Raw genomic sequence first — 23,855 nt, 5'->3', positions numbered from 1 at the left:
TATTCTGGTGTATAGTCTAGTTTCATTTTGTTGCATGTTCAGTCCAGAACTCCCAACAACATTTATTGAAGAGACTGTCTTTATTCCATTGTATGCTCTTGTCTCCTTTGTCAGACACTAATTGACCATAAGGACATGAGTGTATTTCTAGGCTCCCTATTCTGTTCCATTGACTATGTATTTATTCTTTTAAAAAATGTATTTTATTGATTATGCCATTACAGTTCTCACATTTCTCCCCCTTCGTTCCCCTCCACCCTGCACACCCCTCCCCCACTACTCCCCCCTTTTAGTTTATGTCCACGTGTCTCAAGTTTTTTAGATTCTATATTTCCCCTACTATTCTTGCCCCCTCTCTTTATTTTCTACCTACCATCTATGCTACTTATTCTCTATACCTTCTCCCCTCCTTCTCCTCCTCTCACTCCTCTGTTGCTAATCCTCCATGTGATTTCCATTTCTATGGTTCTGCTCCCAATCTAGCTGTCCTCTTAGTTTGCTTTTGTATTAGGTGTGGTTGTTAATAACTGTGAGTTTCCTGCCCTTTCACTGTTCATATTTTTATCTTCTTTTTCTTAGATAAGTTCCTTTAACATTTCATATAATAAGGGCTTGATGATGATGAACTTCTTTAACTTGACCTTATCTGGAAAGCACTTTATCTGTCCTTCCATTCTAAATGATAGCTTTGCTGGATAGAGTAATCTAGGTTGTAGGTCCTTGCTTTTCATCACTGTGAATACTTCTTTCCAGCCCCTTCTTGCCTGTAAGGTCTCTTTTGAGAAATCAGATGACAGTCTTATGAGAACTCCTTTGTAGGTGACTGTCCCCTTATCTCTTGCTGCTTTTAGAATTCTCTCCTTCATTTTAATCTTGGCTAATGTAATTATGATGTGCCTTGGTGTGTTTCTCCTTGGGCCCACCTTCTTTGGGACTCTCTGAGCTTCCTGGACTTCCTGGAAGTCTATTTCCTTTGCCAGATTGGGGGAGTTCTCCTTTATTATTTGTTCAAATAAGTTTTCCACTTGCTGTTTCTCTTTCCCTTCTGGTACCCCTATAATTCAGATGTTGGAATGTTTAAAGATGTCCTGAAGGTTCCTAAGCCTCTCCTCATTTTTTTTGAATTCTTATTTCTTCATATTTTTCTCTTTGGTTGTTTCTTTCTTCCTTCTGCTCCACTTCATTGATTTGAGTCCCAGTTTCCTTTCCATCACTATTGGTTCCCTGTACATTTTGCTTCATTTCACTTAGTGTAGGCTTCATTTTTCCATCTAATTTGTGACTAAAATCAACCAGTTCTGTGAGCATCCTGATCACCAGTACTTTGAACTGTGTATCTGATAGGTTGGCTATCTCTTTGTTGCTTAGAAGTATTGGCCCTGGGGCTTTGAGCTGTTCTTCTGCTTGAGCCATAATGTTTTGGTCTGTTCCCACCTGTTACATGTGAGGGGCGGAGGCTTAGGTGTTTATCAGGGCCAGTCTACACAGTTGCTGGGTTGTGACTAGGGGCAGGGGCAGAGAGGGAGCAATGGCATTTGTTGGGCTCTCTGTCAGATTTCAGTCCCCTCTGCCACTTCCCACAAGAAAATTGGGCTCTTCTGGTCCTCATTCCCAGGTGTGTGGGGTTCTGTACATTCTAGGACCCTGTGGGTCTCCCCAACAAACCCTTCTGTGAGTCTGGGTGCCTCTCCTGGTACCTCAATCTCCAAAAGTTTTTTAATTGGTGCTTTTAAGGCTTTATTTCCTGTCGCTGGGATGCTGGGCTGTGCGGTCTGTCAAACTGACCATTTTTAAACCTACCTGGTTTATCTGAGCATGAATGTGTGTCTGAGGTCAGCCAGGCACCTCATGCACCTCACTGGGTTTGCTCGTTTTCTCCCCATGCCCAGTTTGCTAACCACTGCCTCTTCCTGATCCCCCTTCCTGATCCTTCCATGATCCCTCTCTATGGGCCACTGACTCCACTCCTCTTACCAATCTGGATGAATGGTTCATTGGTGTAGGACTTCTACAGTTCAATGTTCTGTCTGTTCTGGTTGTGTTTTTGTTTCTAAATCTTTGTTGTCCTTAAATTTGGTTGTGCAAGGGCACTTCCGCTAAGATGGAGGCATAGGTGGAAACACTGTGCCTCCTCTTACAACCAAGTTTAAAGTCAATAAAGTTTCAGTAACAAAAACACAGCCAAAACACAGAAAATTGAACCATACAGAAGTCCAACAACAACGAATCATTCAACCAGACTGGTAAGAGGGGCGGAGCCAGCAGCAGAGGCCCTCATTGCCCCTCTCTGACCCTGCCCCCACATACAGTGTCACAACCCAGTGACTGAGTTGCCTTGCCCGGTGAACACCTAGGGCTCTGCTCCTCATATGTAACAGCTGTGAACAGACCAAAATATGGCTCAAGAAGAACCCAAAGCCTTGAAGCTGATAACTCTAAGCAACCAAGAAATAGCCAACCTATCAGATGCACAGTTCAAAATACTAGTGATCAGGATGCTCACAGAACTAGTTGATTGATTTTAGTCACAAATTAGAGGAACATATGAAGGCTAAACTAATTGAAATGAAAGGAAATGCACAGGAAACCAATAGTGATGGGAAGGAAACTGGGACTCAAATCAAGGAAGTGGAGCAGAAGGAAGAAAGAAAGAACCAAACAGAAAAGTATGAAGAAACAAGAATTCAAAAAAATGAAGAGAGGCTTAGGAACCTCCAGGACATCTTTAAATGTTCCAACATCCAAATTATAGGGGTACCAGAAGGGGAAGAGGAATAGCAACAAGTGGAAAACTTATTTGAACAAATAATAAAGGAGAACTTCCCCAATCTGGCAAAGGAAATAGACTTCCAGGAAGTCCAGGAAGCTCAGAGAGTCCCAAAGAAGGTGGACCCAAGAGGAACACACCAAGGCACATCATAATTACATTAGCCAAGATTAAAATGAAGGAGAGAATTCTAAAAGCAGCAAGAGATAAGGAGACAGTTACCTACAAAGGAGTTCCTATCAGACTGTCAGCTGGTTTCTCAAAAGAGACCTTACAGGCAAGAAGGGGCTGGAAAGAAGTATTCCAAGTCATGAAATCCAAAGACCTACATCCAAGATTGCTCTATCCAGCAAAGCTTTCATTTAGAATGAAAGGACAGATAAAGTGCTTCTCAGATAAGATCAGATTCAAAGAGTTCATCATCACCAAGCCCTTATATAAAATGTTAAAGGGACTTATCTAAGAAAAAGAAGATAAAAAATATGAACAGTGAAAGGGCAGCAAACTCACAGTTACTAACAACCACATCTAAAACAAAAGCAAACTAAGAGGACAGCTAGATTGGGAGCAGAACCATAGAAATGAAGAACACATGGAGGATTAGCAACAGGGGAGTGGGAGGAGGAGAAGGGGGGAGAAAGTACAGAGAATAAGTAGCATAGATGGTAGGTAGAAAATAGACAGGGGGGAGGTCAAGAATAGTAGGGGAAATATAGAACCTAAAGAACTTGATCCATGTGGACATAAACTAAAGCGGGTATGGGGGGAGGGAGTATGCAGGGTAGATGGGAATGAAGGGGGGAATTAGAACAAATGTAATGGCCTAATCAATAAAATATATTTTTTAAAAATTTGGTTGTGCAAGGAGGTACGGTATTTTTAGCTACACCTCCATCTTGGCCAGACCTATGTGTTTATTCTTATTCCAGTACCAGACTGTATTGATTGTAGTGGCTTTGTAGTATAGTTTGAAAGAAGGTATTGTGATACCTCCATTCTTCTTCAAGTTTGCTGAGGCAATTCGGGGCCATTTTTGGTTCCATATAAATTTTTGGAATATGTTTTCTAGGGCTGTGAAATATGCCAGGGTGTGTTAATAGAAATTGTGTTGAATCTATAGTTTTCTTTGGGTAGCATAAATATTTTAATGATGTTAATTCTTCTAATTCATGAGCATTATATATGCTTCTACTTATTTGTATCTTTCGCAATTTCTTCTTAAGTGTCCTATAGTTTTCTTAGTACAGGTCTTTTACCTCCTTGATTAAATTTATTCCTAGATACATTTTTTTCTTTTGTTGCAATAGTAAATGGGATTATTTTCTTAGTTTCTCTTTCTGATAGCTCATTGTTGGTGTATAAGAGTGCTGTTGATTTCTGAAGATTGACTATAATGACAGCTTTACTTCCTCTTTTCCAATTTGGATGCATTTTAATTTTTCATCTTGGCTGATCACTGTGCCTAGGACTTCGAGTACTATGTTGAATAAGAGTGGTGAGAGCAGACACCCTGTATTGTTCCTAATCTTAAGGGAAACAATTAGTTTTTGCCCATTGAGTATGATGTTGGCAGTAGGTTTTTCATATATGGCCCTTTATTACATTGAGATATGCTCCCTATATTCCCACTTTGCTGTTTATTTTACTGTTCATAGTTTTGATCATCTTCTTTTTCTTAGATAAATCCCTTTAATATTTCATATAAGGACTTGGTGATAATGAACTCATTTAATGTGGCCTTATCTGGGAAGCACTTTATTTGCCCTTCCATTCTAAATGATAGCTTTACTGGATAGTCATCTTGGATGTAGGTCCTTGCTTTCCATGACTTGGAATACTTTCCAGCCCCTTCTATTCTGCAAGGTTTCTTTTGAGAAATCAGCTGATAGTCTTATGGGAACTCCTTTGGAGGTAACTCTCTCCTTTTCTCTTGCTGCTATTAGAGTTTCTCCTTCTCTTTAATCTTGGGTAACTTAATGATGATCTCCCTTGCTGTGTGCTTCCTTGGGTCCAACTTCTTTGGGACTCTCTGAGCTTCCTGAATTTTCTGGAAGTCTATTTCCTTTGTAAAGCTGGAGAAATTCTCCTTTATTATTTTATTCAAATAAGTTTTCAATTTCTCATTCTTCTTCTTCTCCTCCTTCTGCCACCCCTATGATTCAGATGTTGGAACACTTAATGTTGTCCTGGAACTTCCTAAGCCTCTCCTCACTTCTTTTTTTTTTATGCTGTTTTTTTAAAAAGATTTTATTTATTTGTCTTTAGGGAGGAAGGAAAGGAGAGAAGGAGAGAAATATCAATGTATGGTTGCTTCTTGTGAGTCCCCTGCTGGGAACTGGCCTGCAACCCAGGCATGTGGCCTGACTGGGAATCGAACCACGATCGTGTGGTTCGCAGGCCTGTGCTCAATCCACTGAGCTACACCAGCCAGGCCTTCTCACTTCTTTTTAATTCTCCTATCTTCATTTTGTTCTCTGGGAATGTTTATTTCTTCCTTCTGCTCCAGATCATTGATTTGAGCCATGGTTTTCTTCCCTTCACTGTTAGTTTCCTGTATATTTAGATTTATTTCACTTTGCATAGCTTTCACTTTTTTCTCTATTTTGTAACCATACTCAACTATTTTTGTGAGCATCCTGATAACCAGTGTTTTGAACTCTGCATCTGATATGTTGGCTATCTCTTCATCACTTAGTTATGTTTTTGGATTTTGGATACGTTCTTTCATTTGAACCATATTTCTTTGTCTCAGTGTACCTGTTAACATTATAAGGGGTGGAGCCTTAGGTATTCACCAGGGTGGGTCAACCCAGGTTGCTGTGTTGTGGCACCGTATGTAGGGAAGGGATCCAAGAGGGACCAATGCCACAAGCTCAGCTCTCTGAAGGCTTTCAGTCACTTCCCCTACTGCCCACATACAAAGTGGGCTTTTTTTCATGCTGACTCTGAGGTGGGTGGGTTTATGTACATTCTAGAATCCTGTGGGTCTTTCCAAGGAACTCTCCTGTGAGGTTGGGAGTTTCTCCCACCACCACAACTACCACAAGTTTTTACAGCCAGAGGTTTTGAGGCTTTCTTTTCCATGGTGGAACCCTGGTTTGTGTGGCTTGTCTTGCTCCCCAGTTATGCCTCCTAGTTCATCCACATGTGAATGTAGGACCACCTGGTCCACCAGCCTCCTCATCCTCCCCAGTCCTCCAGCTGCTGCCTTGCTCACCTGGCCCTTCAGCTACCACCTTGCCATATGTCCTCTCTGCCCTGGTTGCTCATCTCTGCCCTTACTACCAGTCTGAATGCATGTTTCTTTCTTAACTCCTTTGTTATCAGACTCCTATACAGTTTGATTTTCTGGTAGTTCTGGTTATTTTTTGTTTTTAAATTTGTGGCTGTCCTTCTTTTGGTTGTGGGAGGAGGCAAAGTGTGTCTACCTGTGTTCCCATCTTGGCCAGAAGTCTCTGTCTGGGATTTTGTTGTTATTATTTTTCTAGTTCTTTTAGACATATCATTAAGTTGTTATTTGATATTTTCATATCTTCTTTAGGTAGGCTTGTAATGCTATGAAACTCCCTCTGAGGACCTCCTTTGCTGTGTTCCATAGGTTTTGTGTTGTTAGGTATTTTTGATTTCTTCCTTGGCCTCATTGTTAACCCACTCATTATTTAATAAAATGTTATTTAGCCTCCATGTATTTTAGTGTTTTCAGTTTTTTCCCCTTGATATCTAGTTTCAGGCTATTGTAATCAGAGAAAATACTTGATATGATTTCAATTTTCTTGAATTTGTTAAGGCTTATTTTGTATCCTTATCATGTGGTTTATCTTTGAGAATGATCCATGTTGCATTTGGGAATAATGCATATTTTGCTTCTTGGGATGAAATGGTGTGTAGAAATTAATTAAATCTATTTGACCTAGTGTGTCACTTGATGCTGCTATATCCTTGTTGATTTTCTGCTGGAAAACTTGTTCATTGTATGACTGCAGAGCTCTCAATTTCCTAAAGTCCTCCAAGATTTTCTTTACATATCTAGGTGTTCCTATATTGGGTACATATATATTTACAAGGGTATATACTTCTGTCGGACTGAACCCTTTAATATTATGTAGTATCCTTTTTTGTCTCTTACTGTGGCCTTTGTTTTGAAGCCTATTTTGTCAGACAGAAATATTGCTACCCCAGCTTTCTTTTCTGAATTTTGAATATTTATGTACATATTAATTTTAATTATTCTTGACTTAAACTTTATTGTATTTTTTCCTATTATCATTTAGTCCCCCTTTACCTCCCAACCTCAGGAATTACACACTATTGTCCACAAGTGCTTTTTCCTGTTTGCTCAATTCCTCCATCTCCTAACCTCCTCAACCAGCTGTCATCCTGCTCTCCATCTATGAGTCTGTCCCCATTTTCCTTTTTAGTTCAGTTTGTTTATTAGATTCTACATATGAGTGAAATCATATGGTATTTTACTTTCTCTGACTGGCTTATTTCACTTAGCATAATGTTCTCCAGGTCCATCATACTGATGTGTGGGGGCAACTTTGCCAGGAAGTCCCCTCATCTGCTATGGATGAAAGAAACACTACCAAAACATGATCTATTTGGGGAGGAGAGGTGGCCAATCTCTCAGAGGAGAAAGGCCAGAAGCCCCTTCCTCAATGGCTTTTATTGGGTTGTAATACACAGGAATACAGGCGGCAAGGATCAAACAGTAGATGACATTTCAAAGAAATCTGAGGGCTTAGGTTGAGTCAGTATCTATCAGGTAAGGGGGCTGCAGAAACTTTGGGAGACATATTCATTTCCTGCTCAAACCCTTCTCATATGAATGAAAGCACTCTTGGCAAAGCAGGCTTCATAGGACTTTTAGGAACTCTTTCTTATGCCGATCACCCTGGATTCTGCTCTAGCAGGCAAGGGGCTGCACCACCTCCCCCATCACAGTCTTTCAGACTTCAGTGGATTAGAGTCAGGAAGCACTTCTCCCAGAGGATGTGGGGACTCAGGCTATGTCAGAATAGCCAGGGGGCAGGGTCCATCACTCCCTCTTTGTTGCAGCCCACCTGAGTCCTTCCATGATGGCCTCCCAAGTAATCATGTTTGGCTTAGGTTGCCCCCCCTCTGAGGGGTATTATCCATCATGGACTATGCAACCATACATTGTGAGCAGGAGGATGAAGCAGAAGCAGAGTTTGCTACCAGAGACAAGCTTTGTTTTCTTAGTGGCTTGCATTCCAGAGGTCACTCACTCAGTCTTAGCCATGGGGGGCAGTTACAATTTGCAGCCAGGTCTCTCCTGGTGCTGCTCAAACCCTATTTGGCTGGGGGTGGTGGAGCGCCCACCCAGCTTTCTCCCAAGAGCCCTGTGGCCAGCCCAGTGGGCACTGGGCCTGGAGCTGCAGCCTCCCTGGTCCCCTCGCTGATCCCTGGGCCCTTATTGTACTGAAGCACTCTCTTTACTGTCTGAATTTTCAATGTCTGCTACAATTTTTGATCTCCTGTTTTCATACATGCTGTGGTACTGGTGACTGTCTGCTCTGTTCCTCTGTAGATCAGCCAGGTTTTTCTTCCAGGTGTAGAGGGAAGTGGAATCTGCTCCCTCTTACCTAGCTGCCATGTTTCCTCATTCCCCATATACATTTTTGAAATATTTGTTCTAGTTCTGTAGATATGACATTGGAATATTGACAGGAATGGCATTGAATATAGATTGCTTTGGGCAGTATGGACATTTTAATGACATTAAGTCTTTCTATACATGAACACGGTATGTGCTTCCACTTATTTGTATCTTCTTCAATTTCTTTCTCCCCTGTCTTATAATTTTCTGAGTATAGGTCTTTCATAACTTTGGTTAAGTTTATTTCTAGGCCCTTTATTCTTTTTGTTGCAATTGTTAATATGATTGTTATCTTAAATTCTCTTTCTGTTAGTTTGTTTTTGCCATATAAAAATGAAACTGATTTCTAGATATTAATTTTAAATCCTGCTACTTTGTTGAATTTACTTATCAGTTCTAGTAGTTCCTTGGTGGAATCTTTGGGGTTCTGTATGTACAATAACATGTCATCTTCAAATAAGGACAGTTTTACTCCTCCCTTTCAAATTTGGATGCCTTTTATTTCTTCTTCTTGTCTGATTGCTATGGCTAGGACTTCCAGTACTATGTTGAATAAATGAAGTGGAGGCAGAATTCCTTGTCTCGTTCCTGATCTTGAGAAATGCTTATAGTTTTGCCTGTTGAATATGATGCTGGCAATGAGTTTGCCATATAGTGCCTTTATTATGTCTAGGTATGTTCCCTCTCATCCTATTTTGCTGAGTGTTTTTATCATAAATGGGTGGTGGATTTTATCAAAAGCTTTTTCTACATCTGTTGATATGATCATGTGGTTTTATCCTTCATTTTGTTTATATGGTGGAATACATTTATTGATTTGTGAATGTTGTACCAACCTTGTATTCCCAGAATAAATCCCAGTTGATCATGTGTATCATCTTTTTGATATGTTGCGGTGTTGATGTGTTGCTAATATTTTGTTGAGGATCTTTTTGTCCATATTTAGCAGAGATATTGGCCTACAATTTTCTTTCTTTATAGTTTGTTCATCTGGTTTTGGAATTAAAATAATGCTGGCCTTGTAAAATGAGTTTGGGAGCCTTCCCTCCTCTTGAATTTTATAAAATAGATTGAGAAGGAGACGTGTTAGTTCTTGCAGTGTTTGGTAAAATTCACCTATGAAGTCATCTGGCCTTGGACTTTTGTTTCTTGGAAGCTTTTGGATTACTGCTTCAATTTCAGTTGGTGTAATCTGTCTATTCAGGTTTTCTGTTACTTCCTGATTCAGTTTTGGAAGATTGTATGTTTCTAGAAAATTTCCCATTTTGTCCAGATTGTCTAGTTAACATATAGTTGTCCATAATATTCTCTTACAATCCTTTGTATTTGTTTGGTATCAGTTGTTATTTCCTCTCTTTAATTTCTGATTTTATTTCTTTGGGTCCGCTCTCTTTTTTGATTGATGAGTCTGGTTAAAGGTTTATTACACTTATTTATCTTGTCAAAGAATCAGCTACTGGGATCATTGATATTTTGCATTTTTTTAGAGTCTATTTTGTTTAATTCTTTGGGTTTTGTTTGTTTTTCTTGTCCAAGTGTCTAAGTGTAAATTTAATTTTTTTTATTTGAGCTTTTTCTTGTTCTTTTGAGATAAGCCTGTAAACTCTATGATTTTCCGCCTTAGGGTTGCTTTCTCAGTTGCCCACATTTTAGGTTATCATATTCTTATTTGGATTTGTTTCAAGATTGCTACCTTGATCTCATTGTTGATCCATTCATTGTTTAATAACATGTTATTTAGCTGTCATGTCTGTGTATATTTTTCAGTGTTCCTCTTGTGATTGATTTCTAGTTTCATAGCATTGTGGTCAGAGAAAATGCTAGGTATGATTTCAATCTTCTTAAATTTATTGAGATTTGTTTTGTATCCTAATGTGTAATCTACTTTAGAAAACATTCCATGTACCCTTGCCAAGTATGTATACTCTGCTGCTTTAGGATGAAATTCTCTGAAGATATCAATTAAATCAATTTGATCTAGTGTGTTGTTTAAGGCTGCTGTCTCCTTATTGATTTTGTGCCTGGACGATCTATCCATTGAAGTCAAAAAGGTGTTAAAATCCCTGACTATGACTTTATTTTTGTTGATCTCTCTCTTTATATCCATCAAGATTTAGTTCACATATTTAGTCCTCCTATGTTGGGCACATAGGTGCATAAATGTTTACTAGGGTTATATTATCTTGTTAGATTGTTCCCTTTATCATTATGTAATGGTTTTTTTGTTTGTTTGTTGTTTTTGTCTCTTAATATAGCTGTGTGTTTTTTAAATTTAATTATTGTTCAAGTGCAGTCTTCTGTCTTTTACTCCCATCCCAGCCCGCCCCCCAGTGCTCCTCACATCCCTCCCATTTCCACCCCCCTATTTGTTGTCCATGTGTCCTTTATACTGGTTCTTGTAAATCCTTCCCCCTTTCCCCTGAAATTCCCTCCCCTCTCCCCTCTGGTCCCTGTTCCCCTGTTCTTTATTTCAGTGTNACATGAACACGGTATGTGCTTCCACTTATTTGTATCTTCTTCAATTTCTTTCTCCCCTGTCTTATAATTTTCTGAGTATAGGTCTTTCATAACTTTGGTTAAGTTTATTTCTAGGCCCTTTATTCTTTTTGTTGCAATTGTTAATATGATTGTTATCTTAAATTCTCTTTCTGTTAGTTTGTTTTTGGCATATAAAAATGAAACTGATTTCTAGATATTAATTTTAAATCCTGCTACTTTGTTGAATTTACTTGTCAGTTCTAGTAGTTCCTTGGTGAAATCTTTGGGGTTCTGTATGTACAATAACATGTCATCTTCAAATAAGGACAGTTTTACTCCTCCCTTTCAAATTTGGATGCCTTTTATTTCTTCTTCTTGTCTGATTGCTATGGCTAGGACTTCCAGTACTATGTTGAATAAATGAGGTGGAGGCAGAATTCCTTGTTTCATTCCTGATCTTGAGAAATGCTTATAGTTTTGCCTGTTGAATATGATGCTGGCAATGAGTTTGCCATATAGTGCCTTTATTATGTCTAGGTATGTTCCCTCTCATCCTATTTTGCTGAGTGTTTTTATCATAAATGGGTGGTGGATTTTATCAAAAGCTTTTTCTACATCTGTTGATATGATCATGTGGTTTTATCCTTCATTTTGTTTATATGGTGGAATACATTTATTGATTTGTGAATGTTGTACCAACCTTGTATTCCCAGAATAAATCCCAGTTGATCATGTGTATCATCTTTTTGATATGTTGCGGTGTTGATGTGTTGCTAATATTTTGTTGAGGATCTTTTTGTCCATATTTAGCAGAGATATTGGCCTACAATTTTCTTTCTTTATAGTTTGTTCATCTGGTTTTGGAATTAAAATAATGCTGGCCTTGTAAAATGAGTTTGGGAGCCTTCCCTCCTCTTGAATTTTATAAAATAGATTGAGAAGGAGACGTGTTAGTTCTTGCAGTGTTTGGTAAAATTCACCTATGGAGTCATCTGGCCTTGGACTTTTGTTTTTTGGAAGTTTTTGGATTACTGCTTCAATTTCAGTTGGTGTAATCTGTCTATTCAGGTTTTCTACTACTTCCTGATTCAGTTTTGGAAGATTGTATGTTTCTAGAAAATTTCTCATTTTGTCCAGATTGTCTAGTTAACATATAGTTGTCCATAATATTCTCTTTCAATCCTTTGTATTTGTTTGGTATCAGTTGTTATTTCCTCTCTTTAATTTCTGATTTTATTTCTTTGGGTCCGCTCTCTCTTTTGATTGATGAGTCTGGTTAAAGGTTTATTACTCTTATTTATCTTGTCAAAGAATCAGCTACTGGGATCATTGATATTTTGCATTTTTTAAGAGTCTATTTTGTTTAATTCTTTGGGTTTTGTTTGTTTTTCTTGTCCAAGTGCTTAAGTGTAAATTTAATTTTTTTATTTGAGCTTTTTCTTGTTCTTTTGAAATAAGCCTGTAAACTCTATGATTTTCCACCTTAGGGTTGTTTTCCCAATTGCCCACATTTTAGGTTATCATATTCTTATTTGGATTTGTTTCAAGATTGCTACCTTTATCTCATTGTTGATCCATTCATTGTTTAATAACATGTTATTTAGCTGTCATGTCTGTGTATATTTTTCAGTGTTCCTCTTGTGACTGATTTCTAGTTTCATAGCATTGTGGTCAGAGAAAATGCTAGGTATGATTTCAATCTTCTTAAATTTATTGAGATTTGTTTTGTATCCTAATGTGTAATTTACTTTAGAAAACATTCCATGTACCCTTGCCAAGTATGCATACTCTGCTGCTTTAGGACGAAATTCTCTGAAGATATCAATTAAATCAATTTGATCTAGTGTGTTGTTTAAGGCTGCTGTCTCTTTATTGATTTTGTGCCTGGACGATCTATCCATTGAAGTAAAAAAGGTGTTAAAATCCCTGACTATACTTTATTTCTGTTGATCTCTCTCTTTATATCCATCAAGATTTAGTTCACATATTTAGGTCCTCCTATGTTGGGTGCATAGGTGCATAAATGGTTACTAGGGTTATATTATCTTGTTGGATTGTTCCCTTTATCATTATGTAATGGGTTTTTTTGTTTGTTTGTTGTTTTTGTCTCTTAATATAGCTGTGTGTTTTTTAAATTTAATTATTGTTCAAGTACAGTCTTCTGTCTTTTACTCCCATCCCAGCCCGCCCCCCAGTGCCCCTCACCTCCCTCCCATTTCCACCCCCCTAGTTGTTGCCCATGTGTCCTTTATACTAGTTCTTGTAAATCCTTCCCCTTTTTCTCCTGAAATTTCCTCCCCTCTCCCCTTTGGTCACTGTTCCCCTGTTCTCTATTTCAGTGTCTTTGTTTTTATTTTGCTTGCTTGTTTGTTTTGTTGTTTAGCTTCCTGTTAGAGGTGAGATCATATGGTATTTGTCTTTCAACACCTGGTTTATTTCACTCAGCATAATGATTTCCAGCTGCATCCATGCTGTTGCAAAAGGTAGGAGCTCATTCTTTCTTTTTGCTACAAAGAATTTCATTGTGTATATGTACCATAACTTTTTGACCCATTCATTTATGGTTTTAAAGTCTATCTTGTCAGATATAAGTACTTCTACCCTGGCATTTTTTTCCTTTGTGTTTGTATGGATTATTTTTTCCATTCCTCATTTTTAGCCTGTGTGTATCTTTCTCTCTGGGGTGGGTCTTTTAGAGGAAGCATATATGTGGGTCTTACTTTCCTATCTATGCAGGTACCCTATGTCTTTTGGTGGGAGCATTTAAGTGATTTATATTTAAGGTGATTATTGATAGGTAAGTATTTAGTGCCATTTTATTGTTAGCCTATTTTCCTCTCTCTCTCTCCTTTTTTCTTTTTCTTTTTCTTAAAAAAAGGCCTTTGACATTTGTTCCCATACTGGTTTGGCGGTAAGAAACTCTTTTAGCTTTGACTTGTCTGAGAAGCTCCTTATTTCTTCTTCAATTTTAAATGATAATGGTGCTGGGTAAAGTAGCCTTGGTTGTGGGTCCTTGCTTTTTATTGCCTTGAATATTTCATGCCATTCCCTCCTGGCCTGAAATGTTTCTGTTGAGAAATCAGATGAGAGTCTAATTGATGCTCCCTAGTATGTAACTACCTCCTTTTCTCTTGTGGCTTTTAGAATTCCCTCCTTGTCTTCAAACCTTGTTATTTTAATTATGATGCATCTTGGTGTAGGTCTCTTTGGGTCCAACTTGTTTGGGACTCTGTGAGGTTTCTGGACCTGTGTCTTTTTCCTTCACCAGATTAGGGATTTTTTTGTCATTATTCTTTCTTTTTTATATATATATTTTATTTACTTATTTTTAGAGAGGAAGAGAAGGAGAGAAATATCAATGTATGGTTGCCTCTCGTGAGTCCCCTGCTGGGAACTGGCCAGCAATCCAGGCATGTGCCCTGACTGGGAATCGAACTGCGATCGTGTGGTTCACAGCCTGCACTCAATCCGCTGAGCTACACCAGCCAGGGCTGTCATTATTCTTTCAAATAGGTTCTCAATTCCTTGCTCACTTTCTTCTTCTAATATTCCCATGATGCTGATGTTTTTACACTTCATGTTGTCCAAAATGTTTCTTAAGCTCTCTTCATTTTTTTTAAATTATTTTTTCTTTTTGCTTCTCTGCCTGGCTATTTGTGTGTTTGTTTGTTTGTTTTATTTTGTCCTCCAAATCAGTGATTCAATTCTCTGCATCATCTAAGCTACTGTTTATTCCTTCCAGCATATTATTTATATGTGATATTGCATTCTTTATCTCTAGCTTGTCCTTTTTTATGGTTTCTATGTCTTTTTTTCATGCTGTTGATTATCCTCATAATCATTACTATAAACTCTTTATCTGATAAACTCCTTGTCTGCATTTCATTTAGCTCTTCTGAAGAATTCTCTTGCTCTTTCATTTGGGGTCTTTGTCTTTGTCTTCCTAATTTGGGTGCTTCTTGTATTTATTTCTGTGTACAAGGTAGATCTGAAAGAATATGATGTAGGCCTTTGTCAGATGCTGCTTGTGACTGGCTCTGGTCAACTGTTTGTAGTTATTAGTGATCACTCATGTGGCTCCTTCTGCTGTTCCTGTTTGTGTGCAGAAAGAACCAAGCTGTGCACCAATGCCAGCTATTATCAGCACTGGGCCCCGTGTGTGGTCAGCTGAATCACTTGGAGGGAAGTGATCTACCTGAGAAAGGCGGCCTGTCCAATAAGGGGAATGACACAGCACAGGGGTCCTGGAAGCTCTTCCTTCAGTTTTCTCTGTCCAAAGCCTTCAGCTCCAGACTCTCCTCATGTGTCTCTAGTCCACTCTACCCACCCACTGCTGGATCCCAGGGTAAGTGGCTGCAAGTGGAATTTTTTGTGTTGGCCCTTTAAGAGGCTCTTTGCTATCTATCCTTGTCAGACAGAAATTCTGCTGTTTTTCACAGTTGGATGTTATCTGGGTTCTTTTCTGCTTTGGTGCTGTAGGCTGGGGAGACCATCTTGTCTTTGAGACCCCACACTTCCCAGGGGGAACCTGCTAGCCACTGAAATATTCCTCCAGAACTGCAGTTGCTGCCCATGGGAGCCCAGCCAGTACTCTTGTGCCTCTTCCACACTCCCTACCAGTCTCTTCTGGTGAAGTGGTTTCTTCCATCTGTCTGTGATTATAAGGCTTCTCTCCAGTTAGTGTTCAGTTGGTTATTCAGGATGATTTCTCTAGAATTTACTTGTAATTCCAGCTTGGTCCTGGGAGGAGTTTAGTGGAGCTTCTACCTACTCTTCTGCCAACTTGATCCTTCACTACCCCAGCCTTTTTTTTTGGTCTTAATTTGCATGGAATATTTTTTTCATCCCTTTGCTTTCAGCCTGTGTAAATCTTTTGCTCTGAGGTGGGTCTCTTTTAGACAGTATATACTTGGGTCATGTTGTCTTATCCATTCAGCTACACTATATCTTTTGATTGAAGCATTTATTTCATTTACATTTAAGGTTAATATTTATAGGTACTTATTCACTGCTATTTTCCCCTTTGTACCTGTTTTCTTTTTTCTCTCTTTTTCTATTTCTTCTTCTTAAAGCAGTCCCTGTAGCATTTCTTGCAATGCTGGTGTTGTGGAAATGTACTCCCTAATTTTTTTTTGTTTTTTTGGTCTGGGAATGTTTTTATTTTACTTTCCATTTTAAATGAGAATCTTTTAAATAGAATAGTCTTGGTTGCAGGTCCTTGCTTTTCATTACTCGGAATATGTCACGACAATTTTTTTCTAGCCTGTATTGTTTCTCTTGAGAAATCAGCTGACAGTGAATAAGTACCTATAAATATTAACCTTAAATATAAATGGAGTAAATGCACCAATCAAAAGATATTGGGGTACCCTTGTAGCTAACTACCATATATTGTTGTATATAATGCGCACACATATTTTAGGCCAAAACATTCAGGAAAAAATCTTTTGTTTTAATTTTTAATCCAATTTTTTACTTATTTATACTTAGAAACAAAACTGATTATTGTACTCCAGGGTTTTATTTAGCTTATGAGTATCATTATTGCTTTCTAGAGTTATACGTTTAATGTATAAGGATAAATAAAAGAATTAAAAGCACTTATATAGATACAGAATTAGTAGTACCATGTTAATGTTCATCCTTATTTTTCTCTCAAGAACTCATGCAAAAATTGTGCATTACATATGGCAAAATATGGTAATTGTTTCTCTCTTGCTGCCTTTAAGATTCTCTCTTTGTCTTTAAACTTTGCCATTTTAATTGTGATGTGTCTTCATGTAGGCCTCTTTGGATTCATCTTGATTGGGACTCTCTGTGCTTCATGAACTCATGTGACTTTCCTTCATCAAGTTATGGAATTTTTCTGTCGTTATTTCTTGAAACAAGTTTTGTATCCCTTGCTTCCTTTCTTCTCTTTCTGGCTTCCTGATGATGTGAATATTGTTACATTTCACATCCCTGAGCTCTCTTAAATTTTTCTCATTCTCTTTAAGTCTTTTTTTCCATTTTCTTGCTCTTACTGAGTTTTTTTATACCTTGTCTTTCAAATTACTGATTTGATTTTCTGCTTCTTTTTTTGCTGCTTTTAATTCCTTCTAGTGCATTTTTCATTTCAGTAATTTCATTCTTCATTTCTCTCTGGTTCTTATTCACAGTTTCTATGTCCTTTTTCATGCTGATGTAGTTTTCTCTGAGTTCCTTGTAGTTCTAAGTTCCTTGAGCATCTTTATAACCATTACTCTGAACTCAATGTCTGATCGTTTGCTTGCCTAAGTTTCATTTAGCTTTTTTCCCCCTGAGGATTCTTCCTTTTCTTTTGATTGAGGTTGTTTATTTGTCTCCCCATTTTTCTCTTTCTTTTTTTGTTTCTTTGTTTTTTGTTTCTTTGCTTTGACTCGCTGTCTTTTGGGGTAGACTTATTTTGTAGGAGTCCTGTGGGCCCCAGTAGTGCAGACTCCTTGATCTCCTGATCTGGATGCTCTAGAAATGTTCTTTGTGCGGGTTATATGAGCTCTTCTGTTGTATTTCAGTCCTGGTTATTTTTGGCTTGTTCATTTGTGGGGTCTCCCCTCTGACTGGATGACTGAGAGGCTCAACCCTACCATGTCTTGTATGCTGTTGTGCAGGCACTGACAGAGCAAAACAATAGATAAAAATTAAACCAATGGGTCCAGGAGTATGTCAGTAAATCTATTGACCGAAGTCACTCCCAGATCTGCCTCTGTCTGCCTCTGTCTGCCTCCTCCTCCTGGCCTGCTGTGATCCTTAGACTAATTTCAGATCCAACTGTTTCTGAGAGGGTGTCTGGTGGGATTGGGGGCATGAGACTTTTAAATCTCCTGTGGCAGGTGCCTTTCACACTTCAGGAAAGATGGTTGGTATATTCCTCCACCCCCGAGCTACTGGTCTGAGTTTGTTCAGGAGTATTTCCTTGTAATCAGGCAGGGTGGGGCCCCCAGGGTGCAGGTTTTGGGTGTGCTGGAAACCGGGAGGGTGTTTCTATGGCTGTTCCATGAGGGGGAAGTGCCAGTCTGTTTCTTGGGAGATTATATGGTACAGCTGTGTCCTACAGCCAGTATCTGACACCCTTGAGTCTGCTGCTTACTCCTCAATAGGGGTTAAAATGCAGGATGGGAGAAAAGAAGGAAAAAAGGAAAAAAACCACACAGAACAAACCACATAAAAGTGGGAAAAAAAGATGTAGGGTGGAGGGAGCAGGATTGCAGAGTGTGGGTGGGGTGAGTGATATCCCACAGGGTATGATAATTGCTTTCCCCCATGGGAGGGGCTTGCTCTTCTCAAGCAAGATGGCAGCTGAGGAATCCAGGTATATCCTGGCACCAACAGACCCACAGCTGTTCCTCCACATCACTCCCCCGTTCCTCTCATACTAGATCCTCTCTGCAAGACTGCAGTTCATGCTGCCTTCCCTTTGCTGAGGCCCAAGGTGAGTGGTTGAGAACATAAGACTTGTGCTTTGGCTTCTTCAAGAATTAAGAAATAGAAAGGAATAGTGGCTTTGTCTCCTACAGGCCTCACCTCTCCCCAGCAGAGACAAACCCTGCATCCTTTCACCACTGGGTGCTATGTGGTCTGCTGATTCTGGCACTGGTGCTCTGTGTTTGGGAGCTTGGTTTGTGTTCCCTACTTTTCTCCTTTCAGGGGGAGGCTCCTCCAGCTGCACCACCATCTTGGCCCTCTGCCCTTGTGAATGGGCCAGTCCCTTTAATGACCTTATCTTTCCTAATGTCTGTGGTGTTTTCTTTTTTCCCCATTCTTAATTAAGGGCCTCTTTTTGGGGGCTTGTCTTTGGTTTATTTCAGGTGTCTAGTCTCCTCTTTAGTTTTATTTCCAATTTGGTTCTGGGAGGAGGTGTGTGATATATCCTCCTACTCTGCTGCTATCTTTTTTTCCTTTTTTTTTTTTTTGTAATGAGCACAAAATAACTTGTTTTCTACTTAGCTGGAGAATTAAATCAGAGCTAAAAAATTTGTGCTACTTTCATCAGAAATAACTCCATGTGACTCCATGTACTTTAATGACATCCTTTTGGAATTGGCAGTGGTAGTTCAGCTCCTCCTTTTTTTTATTCTCTGGAGACTTTCCAGTGGTGGAGGGTGAACACAATAAGCTTTTTTCTGCCTCTTATAATGAGATTCTGCCTTGGAAGAAATCCTTTCTTCTAACTCCTACTTTTCACAGGTCTTTATTTCAGAGTGTCAATCCTTGTTATTTGGCATGATTGTTCCTTAACCAAAACAGAACTAAACACTCCTCTTAGCCAGAAGATATGGCAGAGAAAGCCATTAATGACCTCTCTTTTGCTTTGATCCTAATCCTAAATTTTCTAGACAAACTTCAAGAGACACAAGCTGAGTTTTTGCATATGTTGTGAATTTTGGAAGTTTAGTCACTGAGTTAAGAGATTTTCTGTGTTATATTCTTTTTGAAATGCAATGCCAAACTGTTATTCTTTTAAAATGAAATTTGAATAAAGATGGAAGTTTTATAAATATGATGCCAACTAACATTTGAGCCCCCACATATGCTTTCTCTATTTATGAATAACTCTTTCTACCCATCACCTACCTCTAATTAAGTTTTATGTTTTCATAATTATCCTTTAAGTTTTAAATATTACTTATTTCTATAAGCTTTCCTTCATTACCATAACTGGCTTAGTTTTCCTGGGTATGAGCTCACATTATAAGTTCTGCTTTCCCTGTCAGACACTTGTTAGATTCTATTATAACTGCCTATTTAGTTGTTGGTCTTTTTCTGAGTGGTTGATTTTTGTATAGCAGCACCTTCTATAATGCTCAGTGCATACTGGATACTCAATATACTTGAATAATAAATAAATGAATATATGAATCAGATACTATTTTTTAAAATGTTGTTTTTACCAAACACTTGGGTATTCAAGGTCATGTGCAACTGAGTTTTGTGCCAATGCTCTTATATTAGGGCTGTTTTCAAGTCTTTGCTCTGCAGTCATATTTATTGTTATATTCCTAATGCCTTCAACTAAACCTGGAACTTAATTAGTATTCAATAGATGTTTTTAAAATGTTGAGTACATGGTAATGATAGGAATAATGTACATTTATTATAGTGTTTTTTAATTACAAAGTACTTTCAAAATATTTTCTCTTTTGAAATATTTTGCCAAAGGTCACACAATTAGCACATATTAAAGGCAGGATGTGACCCATGCTCTTTTCCTATTATGCCACAATGCTTTATCTAAAAGTAGGTTGCTCTGGAAGGAAATCAAAGGTGTCTCTGTGTCCTATAAAATGCTTCCTTCTGTGTCACACTTTGACCATTCTCAAACATATTCTGATGCCATCTTTTTTGAGTTAAAATGTCCATACTCTTGCCTTTTTCAGAATGACTTATTACTTAAAACATGTACATTTAAAAAGTCAGGCCCTTCTCCTGAAATGATTTTGTTCTAAAAGGTTTCCAAAGGAATGGATTATGAAAGCCCAAAAATGATTGCAGCTGGACATATTTATGAAATGACAATTTCAGTATTTGATGATCTACATCCTTCCCATACAGGTAAGCTTGATAAACTTTTCAGGGAACATTAAGTGAGGTACTTTACACTCTTGATTTTAGTTTTTAAAATATAAAGATTCATTATTTCTGGGACAGTTTTCTTAAGTAAGGCAAAGAAGGAAAAAGATAATTAAATAGACTCCTGTTGGAAGTTATCATTAGATCCAGGAAGTCTTTTTCAACTGCTAGCACCACCTTCAGAAATACATACTTTCTTAAACACAGGTCTGCCTAGAGATCTTTGATGCTGGAAGTGGTAGAGGATGTGCAGAGCCCACCCTTTATGATCGGCTCTTAAATGACTTTATGTCTAGTGTCTTAGTCTTTTTAGGCTGCTAAATACTCTAGTTGGAGTGGCTTATAAGCAATATAAATTTATTTCTCAGAGTCTGGAGGTGGGAAAATGCTAGCAGATCTGGTGCCTGGGGAAATTCACTTCCTAGGTCATAAGTATCTGCCTTCTCACTGTAGCTTCACATGGCAGAAGGCATGGGGGAGCTCCCTGGGGTCACTTTTGTAAGGGCTCTAATCCCTTTTATGAGGATTCCACTCTTAGACTCTAATTACCTCCCTAAGGCCCTCCTCTAAATACCATCACATTGGGAACATAAGTTTTAACCTATGAATTGTGGAGAAACACAGATATTCAGTCCATAACATTTAGTAGTGCCAAATATCTCTTTTTTGGAAAGACCCAGATATTGGGTGACATAAAGTATAAAACATACAGGTATTTGGATGCTTTTTTGTATTTAATTGGAATATTTTTACATGATATACATAGAGTCATTGTTGATGCAAAACACAGGCCACTTGCCAAGTTCCACAGCTCTTTTCTTATATGAAAGGGCAAAGAATGGTCAACCCCTCTGCCATTTGGTTTTCTTATAATTGTTGCATCATTTTTGGTTAGTCTGTGTTAGCTAGAATTAGTCTTTGGTGCACAGAGATTAAACCCATGCAGATGGCATGGTCACAGTCTTTTGACATGTGTGGAATTAACAGCCTGTCCTTTGCTGGCTGTAAAACACCCTAAGGCACAAATATGATTGTTTGCTGTAGATCCAGAGCAGAATGTGTAGCTAGTGAGTAAGCTTAGCCAACCGCTTGACACCTACTTCTCTCTGTTTCTTGTTGTATAAATGAAAACTCACATTGAGTGCCCCAAGGAGTCATTTACATGTTCAAATACACTTTAAGGGTGAATTTGTTGCAAGAAAATAGGGATTTGCAAAAATTTCTGGATACAACCATTATTAATATCAGGTGTCTATTGTATCCAGAACATAATGGTAGTAAGTGATCTAGTAAGTGATTGGCATCAAAGGCATTTAAGAAGATGTGGGTTTGGGGGTTTTGAATATAGGCTTTACAGTAAAATGTCAATGCTTGGTGAGGGAGGGCCTAGAACAGGAGTGGCGCTTGGGTTTTATCTCTTGCCAACTCTGATCTGTTGGTAGTGTTTGCCTGGTCACTGAGGTGAGAAGAATTCTGAGGTTGCATCTGGAAGCAGTGGGAAAGTACTTTGTCATGGATGTAGGAAGGCAGAATGATGGTATGTGTCTACAGGTTTGCAACCAGAGAGAACTTAATGCTGAACTTCAAGCAACAAATCTAAAGTTCTTTAAATCCCTCTTGACTAACAGATATAAGAGTTTTAATGGGGCTGAGTTTACAAATGTGATTTTTAGACTTAAGTGACCCAACTCTGTTGAGAAGTGATGTGTAGGGAACAGGGACACATCATGACAAACATACCAGTATGCCCAGAAGTGTTCCTGTTGCGTTTTCTCTGTTCCCCACTGGTGAAGTTGTATTCTGTGTAAAAGGCTATTACATAGTCTGATTGATCTTTCAGGAAGAATATGATTTCTTACATTTCTTGTTTTCATCCTATTGGCCTAAATAATCAACTAAAGAATCTGTTCCTCTCATCAGATTTGAGCCTTTCTCCAATACAGAGAGAAAAAAAATCACAGTAATAATCTACATTCTCTCTGGTCCTCACACACCCACATATTCACAACTGCTCATGAAGAGAGTTTTTAACATCCCAAACATGGTTCCATCTATTTTTATAGGCCAGGTAATTAACACAGTTTTGAGTCTTTATGGATACAGTAAAAATCATAGTAATAACAGAGCTGGAAAAACACTTGAATAGGATTTAGTGAAGGAAACTCAGAGGCTTTCACATAAATCACTTATCTCCATTGAGCAGTGCTTCTTTCTTAACCTTACTTGGTGGTCATTGATACATTTGAGATGCTGATAAAAACTCTAGACCCTGTTCTTAAAAAATTACACACAATCATAAATACCAAAATACCAAGAATGCCACAGATTCTCTAAAGCTGAATGTTTTATAGATCCAAGCCTAAAATTTTTGTTTGACACAAGTTGGAAAAGATTTCATGGAGATAAAATATATAAGGGTTCTTCAGAACATGATTTCTACAAGATAATCCACTAAATAGAAATTTTAGGGTCAAATAACTGTAGGTAGCAATACATAACTAGGACATTCAAAATACAGAATGTTATATAAGAAACCCTATGAAGTCTCACCAGAAAGAAACCTTTTAATCATTTTGAATTTGACATATTAAGCCTTTCAGGGAAGATATTTTCAGAGGTGTTGGTAGACACAATAAAATTCAATACCCACTCCACAACTTATTAGCTGTGTGAGTTAGCAAACTACTTGATTCTGAGAACCTCAGTTTCTTCGTCTGTAAAATGTGGACAAAAAGTACTACTAATGCCTTGCATAGTAAGTTATTATTTTATTTTTATTACAAAAAGTTTTTTTTCTTTGCAATTTGCTTCCTTTTATGTTTAATTATCAAATCCCTTCTTTTTTTACTACTTTCTGGTTAGTGTGAGCCTGTGGGTCTCAAATGCACATTCCTTTTCTATGGCATACTATACACAAACATCTGGCAGAGATGAGTAAAATATACTATTTTACTTAACTTTTTGTAGTGTAAGTAAACTCACAATCATTAACAACCACACCTAAAGCAGAAACAAAAGCAAACTAAGCAGACAACTAGAGTAGGAACAGAACCACAGAAATAGAGATTACATGGAGGATTATCAATAGGAGAGTGGGAGGGGAAGTGAGGGGGGAAAAGGTACAAAGAATAAGTAGCATAGATGGTAGGTAGAAAATAGAAAGGGGGAGAGTAAGAATAGTATAGGAAATGTAGAAGCCAAAGACCTTATATATATGATCCATGGACATGAACTAAAGGGGGCAAATGTGGGTGTGAGGGGGTGTATAAGGAAGAGGGGAGTGAAGGAGGGAAATTGAGACAATTGTAATAGCGTAATCAATAAAATATATTTAAAAAATAAAAGAAAGCCTTCTTGAGCATAATCTCATTTTGCCTTCACACTCTGTGAAAAGTGAAAGAT

At 38.2% G+C, this 23,855-nt stretch overlaps 1 protein-coding gene across 5 annotated transcripts in view; it reads left to right on the top strand.

The window, feature by feature from the left end:
- The window catches only part of LOC118983410 (cadherin-related family member 3-like), a 112,501-nt gene that overhangs the window by 57,880 nt on the left and 30,766 nt on the right, over positions 1 to 23,855 (top strand). For all 5 annotated transcript variants that reach the window (XM_037040863.1, XM_037040865.1, XM_037040862.1 and 2 more), the window contains one exon: positions 20,333 to 20,435. In XM_037040863.1, coding sequence (XP_036896758.1) covers positions 20,333 to 20,435 — 103 coding nt within the window. The remainder of the gene's footprint in view (positions 1 to 20,332; positions 20,436 to 23,855) is intronic.

Source organism: Sturnira hondurensis, unplaced genomic scaffold (genome assembly GCF_014824575.4).
Source record: "Sturnira hondurensis isolate 20B ecotype Veracruz unplaced genomic scaffold, ASM1482457v3 Scaffold0002840, whole genome shotgun sequence".
In the NCBI taxonomy this organism is placed as follows: domain Eukaryota; kingdom Metazoa; phylum Chordata; class Mammalia; order Chiroptera; family Phyllostomidae; genus Sturnira; species Sturnira hondurensis.
This window is presented reverse-complemented; position numbering and strand designations above follow the sequence as displayed.